This window comes from Lynx rufus, unplaced genomic scaffold (genome assembly GCF_022079265.1).
Source record: "Lynx rufus isolate CCGP_SWC_20201006 ecotype Redwood Valley unplaced genomic scaffold, mLynRuf1.p SCAF_36, whole genome shotgun sequence".
Taxonomy (NCBI): Eukaryota; Metazoa; Chordata; class Mammalia; order Carnivora; family Felidae; genus Lynx; species Lynx rufus.
In genome coordinates this window covers 862,013-870,857 of record NW_025814852.1, presented here as the reverse complement: position 1 = coordinate 870,857, position 8,845 = coordinate 862,013, and the positions used below count along the sequence as shown (strand labels likewise).

Genomic DNA, 8,845 nt, shown 5'->3' with positions numbered 1-8,845 from the left:
CCCCAAGGCGGTCACTGGCCCCCAGGGCGCCCTGAAGGGATGCTAGGGGAGGCTCGGCTCCCACCGTGTCACCACCTCCACCCGCCCGCGTTCAAGTGCTGCAGGCAGGGATTTCACCTGGACGTCAGAGCCAGGTCTCGGTCCCCAGGGTCACTGCCAGGCTGGAAGGGTGTGGCCACCCGCACGTGGGGAGGGGAAAGCTTAGCACTGGCTGGAGGTCCCACCTGTGCAGGGCGGGCAACGTCTGCCTTCAGGTCGTCCGGAAGCAACGTTCTGGGCCCCACCAGGTGCTTCCCGACCCGCGCCTCTTAAGGCGGGGGGGTGGGGGGGGTGGGGTGGGGGGTGGCGGCTCTTGTGAGAAGCGCTGCAGGTGCGCTGTCCCACCGCTGGAAGAACTTCGTCCCTTGGTCCCTTGTGAAGGAGCCACTTGCTGACCAAGTGTCAGGATGGGCCTGGCTGGGCCGGGAGTGTGGTGCTGCAGCTCTCTGGCTCCCGGCAGGTGGGGCGGGCAGGGTGCTTGAGGAGACGGAGGCTGCCCCCACTGTAAGGGGCTCGTTTTCCTCTCTGTTTGGGAGAGCAGAGCGAGCCAGGCCTCCACACACGGAATTTGGAATGGAGTGATTTCCGCAGAGGCGGTTTGATGCCTGGTGGGGTGAGGCTGCCGCTTCCCATGGAGGCCAGCAGAGGCCAGCAGGGGGCAGGGAGCCTCTGTGGGTGGCTGGGGTGGCTCCTCCCCAGCCTCAGTCTCCCCACTCGCCAACGGGAGGCCCAGGCCGGGAGATGGCCAGTGTCTGTGGATCGCATAGAGGGCGCACCCTAAGCTGAATGGCAGGCTTTGGGGGGAACCACAGCTACCTGCCCCTTCCCAGCTCCTTCTTTACAGTGGGGTGGGTGGGTGGGGGGCACGGTCCCCCACCCACCCCACCGTACATCCTGAGGACGCTTCCTTTTCCCTGCTAGGTCAGGGCAGGAAGTCACTGGCAGGCCTTTCCCACAAGCCACTGCCAGGGGGAGGGCAGCTTCCTGCCTCCACATGCCATCCAACCCCACCTGGGGCAGGGGCCAATCCTGTCCCCTGCCCCAGGGGCTCAGCCTGTTGGAGGCCCCCGTCAGCACCACCAGCTTCTCCGCTCCTTCCCCCACACGCAGCCTGCCACGGGGGCTGCCCTGACCGCCCCACTGTCAGTACCCACCTCTGCCCTTGCGGCCACCAACCACCTGTCAGAGAGAACCCGGTACCACAGACCAAGCCCTGCCACACCCCAGACGCCTCTGCAGCCTGAAAATGAAATCCCAGGGTCTTTAAGACGGGGTATCTCTGACCCCCCCCCCCCAGAGCCAGGTTTCAGATTTCGGCACCCCCACCCTCCACCCGCCTCGGTCAGGGAAGGCTCTCCAATGCCATGCATCTGGCAGCGGCTAAGGGAAGCTGGGAGGCGCGGGCAGAGCAGTGTGGGGGAGGGTCTCTCAAGCACAGGGAGCTCAGAGGCCTTGAGGAGGAGCAGGCCCGATTCCTTCAGGACAAGGAGGCCTGTGTGGCAGGGGTGAAACGGCGGGGGGTGGGGGCAGAGAGACAAAGAGTCAGCACATGCCATTCTCGTTCGCCCTTTACTGGCAGCTGCCCTCCCTAGAGTGGGCCGCGGGTGGGAGAGGCCAGCGAACTGGTGTGCTCGTGTGGTGTCCCCGGGCCTGGCACAGGTCTGCACACCGGGGCTCCGGCACCGTGGAGGGCAAGGGTGATGTGCCCGCACGACCCGGGCCAGCGGTCCGTTACAGAGGAGGTCGGGGGGGCGCGGTCCTTCCCCCCACGGACTGCAGGAGGGCATGCCCCCCGGGCCCAGCGCCCTGCCTCTGGCCTTCTCCCCCTCCCCGCCGCCGTGTCTGGCACAGCCTCGATTCGCCCGGCATGTCACCAAGGCGGGGAGGGAGGTCCTCAGAGGTCGCGGGAGCCTGTGTCTGTGATCAACTAGCAACACGCACCCCCACTAACTCCCTGCTCTCAACCTTCACCGCCAAACGCTCGCCCCAGTGCTCACCAGCCTCCTCCAGACAGCCTGCCCAGATCGTCCCCCTCCTCCCACACCCCTGCTTTCTAGCCTCTGACCCCAGCCTCCACGTTACCCTCACGGCTGCGCATCAGGGCCGGATGCCCGGTGGTTTGATTTCAACATCCAGCCTTCCACCCACACCGCCAGCGCCCGGCCGCCCCCCTCTGCCTCCTCCTGCAGCCAGGGCTCAGGCCTGGAACCAGCCCTCGAGGTCCCGGTAGACCCGGTCTCGCGGCAGGCGGGGGTAGTGGGTGCAGACGGCACAGAAGCGCTCTCGCCAGTCCCCAAACAGCCGCACGCGGAGCCGGTCCCGCCAGGCAAAGTAGCGCCGATAGCGGCTCTCGTTCATGCCCACCAGGAACGAGGCCAGCTCTCGGACCGTGCCGAAGTCGTCCACGTGCACGAAGGCGTCGGCGGGCGCGAAGGCCTCGTAGGTGGCCCTCGGGGGCCCCAGCACCACGGGGACGGTGCCGGCGGCCAGAGCGTTGCGCCAGAACTTCTCGGTGATGTAGTCTCGGTGCTGCGAGTTCTCGAAAGCCAGGTAGAAGAGGTACGGGGCCACGGTGGGCAGCAGGCAGCTGGCACAGAGCGGCCGCCCGCTGGCGCGGCCGAACACGTCCACCCGCAGGTGGGGCGCCAGCTGCCGGTACAGCCGCACGCGCCGCTGCCGCTCCTGGAGGTTGCTGACCACCCAGGCTGCCGTCCCGCTCTTGGCCGGCAGCGGCGGGGCGGGCCCCGCGTGGGGCTCCAGCCGGCCGTAGGGCACGAAGATGTCCGAGTCCCGCCGGTAGCTGAGCACCCAATTGAAGACGCCGCCCAGGCGCCCGAGGCCGCGGGTGTGGCTGGGCGACTCCATGGAGGCCCACACCCAGGGCTGCCCCCGCGGCCGCTCGGCCAGGGGCAGGCGGGCCCGCCGGCTCTGCAGCTCGCGGTGGTGAAACACCACGACGTCCGCGCTGGCCAGCAGGCTGCGGTTGGTGCTCAGGCGGCAGCGGGGCACCCCGTAACGGACGCAGGTGTCGCTGGACAGCTCCGGGGGCTGGTCGGCGAAGGGCCAGTGCCAGACGAGGACGGTGAGCGCGGGCGGCGCCGCGGGGACCCTCGCGGGGGCCCACCCGAGCTGCCACAGGAACCACAGGGTGGAGAGCAGGGCGGCTCCGGCCAGCACCCCCAGATGCCCGACGCCTCTGAGCGGGGCCGCATCCTACAGGGGACACGCGGGGGGAGAGCGGCTGTCTTCCCGGGGCGCCCCGCGGGCCCCTTCCTCCCGGCCCAGGTCTCCCGGGGGACCACGCACTCACCAGCATGGCTCATCCACAGCGCCCGGTTGCAGCCACCCGAGGATCTCAAATCACAGCAGCCGCTAGGCAGAGGCGCCCTGAAATCACAGCTGCGCCCCCGCGCCCGGCCCCACCTGGAAGCGATCTCCTTTCATCTGCCCAAGATGACAGAAACCAGGGTATCTTCCTGCTCCCGCTCCGCCCCGGCCCCCGCCCTGGGGGTGACCTCTGGCAACAGCCACCATCCTGGTTCACCCGCCTGCCCGCCCGCTGGCTTTCTCCTCCGAGCCTCTGGCTGTGGGGGAGGGGGGTAGGTGGTTCCAGGAGGGGCGCCATCCAGAGCCCACACCAGGCCCCGCTCCCCTGCTGAAGGGGCCTGGGGCCAGCAGGGGAGGGGCCGTCCTGGGCCGATGGGGGGCCCCCTTCCCAGAAGAGCGCCCCGCTGGCAAGGACCCAGTCACTGCCCACCACCCAGGCCCGGAAAGCAGGGCGCACTTCCCTGGGAGGCCCCTCCTGCGGTAGCATCACCCACTTCCCCTGCCCAACGCCTGCCCGCTCTGCCACTCCCAGACCCCCGCAAAGACCTGCTGTGCTCAGCGCCCTGCCAGGAGCCTGAGCCTGAGCCTTCGGCCACAGCTTCTCACGGCGCTGCCCCGCCCCTCCTCACCCCTGCCGCCTCTAGCACGCCTGCCTCGCCACAGAACCCAGGTTCCCAGGGAGGGGGACTGCCCCGGGGTCCCGGGAGCGTCCACACCAGGCCACAGCACGTGCCTAGGAAGGGCAGGCGCCAGCCTGGGCCTGGCCCCAGGGTGGGCTGCAGGGCCACGTGCCTTCTTTCCTCACCCAAGGACACACGTCCACGGAAGTCCCAGGGTCCTGGCCAGCCTGGAGTATGGGCAGGGGCCTGCCCTTGGGGGCTCCAGGCCTCTTCCTCCGGGCCCCACAGCCCAGGGTGGGGGTGGGGACAGGGAGGGGGCTTTCCAGGGTGGAAAGGGAAGGAGTCGCTGTGTCCCTGACGCTGGCAGGTAGGGGGCCGGCGCCTGCTCCAGGAAAAGGAAGGCAGAAGTCCAGAGGCCTTCTCCACCCCCACCGCTGCCCTCCGGCCAGCTCTGGGGGCCCAGGCCTGGAGGTCAAGTTCCTTCCCCTTCTTCTCCAGTTCCTCTGAGCGGGAGACACGGCAAACCAGCAAGGTCGGCCTCCCCTGAGCTCTGGCCCCCTCCCCACGTTCAGCTCAGCCAGCGCCCATCTGCTTCCTTCACCCTGGCTGGACCCTCACGTGGTCCCCGACGTGCCAGGGCAAGGACTGGCCCTCGTGCTCAGCTTCTGGAGGCCTCAGGCCAGTCCCGCTCTCGAATCTGCGGGATGGCTGTTGTGGAAGGAAGGGCAAACAGGAACTATTGGCTGGGTCTGCTGCCCCACCCCATTCTGGGGACCTTGCAGAGCCCGCCGTCCCCATCCTTTCTCACTTTGTGGCACCCGAAGCTGCTGGCCTCTCCCAGCCCCCGCGCCCCCAGTGAGGACCAGACTGCCGTCAGGGTGGAGCCGGGAGCTGGCGTGAGATCCACGGAGGAGACAGAGGCCGGTGCAGGAGAGGGGGCAGTGTGGCATCCGTGGGGCTCCCCTGCCGCTGCACAACCTCCGAGCTGCAGTGGGGCTTTGCGCAACGTGGAAGGAGGGGAGGGAGGCTATGGGGTCTGGCGGCAACCATCTGGCAGCCTGTGGTGTGGGTGCCGCAGCCAGGCCTGACTCCCTGCCGGTGGTCACCAGGGCCTGCCCGGAGCCCCCGCCCCCCGACGTTTAGGGGGACGCCCCGGGTGGCGCTGAGCCTTTGGCCCCACCCTGGCATCTCTTCACTGACGGGGGTACCACAGAGCAGCCACACCCCGGCCTCAGCCCGCCTCTCCTTGCGGCAGGCACCCAGCAGGTGGGCAGGGGGACAGGGGGACAGGTGGGCAGGGGGACAGGTGGGCAGGGGCCGATCCCACGGCAGCCAGCTAGGACCTGGCTTCTGGCTGCTGGCACCCGTGCCCTTCCTGTTTGCGCGGCCAGGCTGGCCAAGGCGCTCACCACAGGCCTCACCCACGCCCAGGGCCCGCTGCCTTTCTGGGTGGATTGAAAGGACCCTCCCTGCCCTCCGCCGCAGGTCCACTGCTCCCCAGTCACACACCTGCCAGCTGGGGTTGGCGGCCCCCCGTCATGAAAACCTGCTGGCTGGGAAATGGGGCCCTGAGGTTTGGCCTAGAAACAGGTCAGAATGAGACGCTCTCAGGGGAAAGTCAAGAAGGTGAGAAAGCGTGAGTCAAAGGGAAAGCGGGGGCCTCATCCTGCCGCCTCACCCCAGGCCCTGTGACTCTCTGGGACGCAGGCGGGCACCCAACTCCATCTCTGCAGCCCGGGAGCATCTTGGGAGCAGGAGCGTACTGTGGCTCCCCCGGCTGAGCCCTCGGGGCTGCTTCGGGGCCAGCCTCCTTGTGGGCACCCACTGAAGGAACCACAGATGGGGGTGGGGGGCCCTGCCCCAGACGGAGGGCGGGCCACTGGCCACCTCCCCCTTGCAGACAGCGGCCAGGCAGCAGCACCTAGGGCGGTGGAGGGCTGGACCAGCGTTAGCTCCAGCCTGGGGGGCTGCCTCAGGGAAGGGGGGCCACAGCCTAGCTGCCTGCCGGCCAAGGGTTATCCTGAGCAGGGCAGAGTCCATGCCTGTGCCCAGAAGGCCCCCTGGTGGCCGTGCTCCAAAGCCACCTGCTCCCGCAGGGGAGGGAGCAAGGGCAGCACACGCTTCATCGTCAAAGGCAAGATGATGCTGGGGGTTCAGGGAAGCCTTTGGAAGGCGGGTGCAGAGAGTGGCAGGTAGCCAAGGAGCCCCCAGGCTGGGGGTGCAGCACAAGGGCTGTGCCGGAGCCAGTTGCCGCGGGAGACAACTCTGATCTCGAGCTGCAGAGGCCACGTGGACCAGCCACAGGGCACACAGGTCCAGGCCAGCAGCACAGCGCCTCCTCTCCTACCCCTTCCCTTCCCGCCCAGGCCGGGAGCACGTTCACTTCCTCATCCAAGACCAGCGCCAGATGCCCATGCACTGAGTTTGCCTCGTCTCTTTCTGTTCCGCACGAAACCCGGGGTGGGGGTCCAGCTGGGGGACTGGGATTCGGAACCAGCCCAGCCAGCCACCCACGGGGACAGGGAAGTGTGTCTGAACTGCAGGAGGAAGGCGTCACCTCCTGGGGTCTGCACATAGCAAGTGCCCACTTCATAGGGTCTTGGCTAAGGGACCACCCCACGTCCTGTGCCAAATGTGATCTTACACTCTTGCAGGGTAAGGGTCTGGCGGAGGTGGGGGTATCTCCCAACAGATGGGTGTCACCTCGGAGTCTCTGCTGGGCTGTGAGAATGTCACCTTTCGTCACCTATGCTCAAGGAGAATGTCAAGCTGGGGAAGGTTGGTAAAGAGCTAAAGCAGGACGGCTCTGCACAGGGTCGGGCCAGAGGGCAGAGATGGGATCGGCCTCTTGTGCCAAGAAGGTTGTTCGTGGTCAGGGGCCCTGGGACGGCAACAGGAGCAGTGGCGGGGATACGAGGCTACAGGTGGTATGGAGGAAGGTAATGGGCCCCTCGCCCAGGATTGGGGTCTCCAAAGTCCCTGTGGAGACAGAGCTTTCCTGGGCCCTGAGCCCCCACCCCAGGGCAGCCCACTGTATCCTGGGCCTGTGGGGAAAAAGGGTGGCTGGAGTCTAGGCAAAAGCAGGGACTGGCCCTGCCTGAGGTCGCCTGAGGCCAGTGGAAGGCCTGAACCAGGAAGGGAGAGGGCTGCTGAGCTGCTTCGGGCCTATGCCAAGGGAGACCCAACTGCCTGGAGGACCCCAGCCCCTGCCCTTGCTTCCCTGGCCCAGACATACCGGTTCCTGCCTCACTGCAGCTGCCCAGGAAGAAGGACCCTCCTGTCTGAGGCCCTGGGGAGCAGGCAGCAAGGACACTGGGGACGGAAGCTAGCAAAGCCCTGGTGGCCACTCCTGCCCAGGTCAGGCCACAGGAAGCGGGAAAGGCAAGGGTCCTGACACCCGGCCTGACCCCAGAGCTCAAGAGGAACCTCCTGGCCCTCGGTATATAGGAGCCAGCCAGCAATGCAGACCGCCTGGGCCTTCCTGAGGGAGGCTGGGACCCTCCACACCTCTCCCTCCGTGGCTATCTCCCCTGAAGGCACAGAGTAAGCAACAGCGGACACGCGATCGTCACCCTGCCCTCACCCACACAGGTTCCCAGCTCCCTGCACCTGCCTCCTTCCATCTCCCACACCAGTGCACAGAAGGAAAACTGAGGCTCCCAGCTGCGGGCCAGCCCAAGGCCACGGCCCAGGAGCCAGGGTGGGGAGAAAGGACTCCCCAGCCTTGTGGGCACTAGCCCCAGAGACAGACGTTTTTAGGACAGGCCGTGTGCTCCAAGCAGGGGCAACCTCATTTCCCCCAGCCCAGCCCACCGGTCTCTCCTCAGGAACCCGGCTGTCTCCCTCTCTCAGGGTCGCCCCTGAAGTTCAGAATTCTCAGGGTGCCTGGGTGGCTCAACTTGACTTTGACTCAGGTCAGGACCTCACGGTTCATGAGTTGGGCCCCACGTTTGGCTCTGAGCTGACGGCACAGAGCCTGCTGGGGATTCTCTCTCTCCCTCTCTGCCCTTCCTCCGCTCGCTCTCTCTCTCTCTCTCAAAATACACGAGTAAACATTAAAAAAGAAATTCAGATTCCTCTCTTGAACCCAACCCTCTCCCCCCGCCCCCCGGCCTCAGTGGGGCAGACGGGTCCAATCCCTGCACCCCGTCCGCGTCTGCAGTAGGCCCTCCTCTTCCCTGAATCCCCTCCACACCTCTGATGACACAGCGCGGTCCCCCTCACCCCCGCTCTGAACCTCCACCTGAAGGTCACTCTTCCCCTCCACCGGCATCCTTGCTCCCGGGTGGGTGGCTGGTGTGGGCCAAGACCCCGTTCCTGACACTCAGGGCCCCGGCCACCTCTCCCCCCTCACCTGCTCCACCCTGGTCTGCGTGCAGCCCGCAGCCCTCAGGTCCCTCTGCCTGCCGTGCCCACGTGCTGCAGGGGCCCAGGTGTCTCTGTGGTCCCTGTAACAAACCCACACTCAGCGCCTGCTTCTTCCCCGCCTTCTGGCCCAGGTGGGCAACAGCAGAATGGCATTCGGGTGCCCACTGCCAGGTGTGCGTGGGCGCCCACTTCCCCCGCTCCGCTGCCCTTTTTAGCATACACGGAATGGGCTCTTTTAGGGGGTGGTACCAACTCCAGACCCGCCTGGCCCCACATTTCACCCCTCCCTCCCCGACTTGAGAGAGAAGTTGCGGTAGGGGTGAGGCCTCCGTGTTGGTGGAAAAATAAAGCCTCTCTTCCCCAGCAGGGGGCAGAGATGCCCCTCCCCCACCCTCGGAGCGTGGGAGGAGCCCCAGGTCCCCACTGCACCCCCATCCTCCGCAGCCCCAGATGGTGGGACGGAGGCCGGTCTCCAGCACACACCAAGGTGG

At 67.1% G+C, this 8,845-nt stretch overlaps 1 protein-coding gene across 1 annotated transcript; it reads right to left on the bottom strand.

The window, feature by feature from the left end:
• Nucleotides 1-1,589: 1,589 nt before the first annotated feature.
• FUT7 (fucosyltransferase 7) lies at nt 1,590-3,442 on the bottom strand. Its single transcript, XM_047093787.1, has 2 exons — nt 3,350-3,442; nt 1,590-3,252 (listed from the first exon to the last, which is right to left on the bottom strand). Exons 1-2 carry the CDS (start codon nt 3,353-3,355, stop codon nt 2,236-2,238), a joined length of 1,023 nt encoding a protein of 340 aa, XP_046949743.1. The 5' UTR covers nt 3,356-3,442; the 3' UTR covers nt 1,590-2,235.
• Between the last annotated feature and the right edge of the window lie 5,403 nt (nt 3,443-8,845).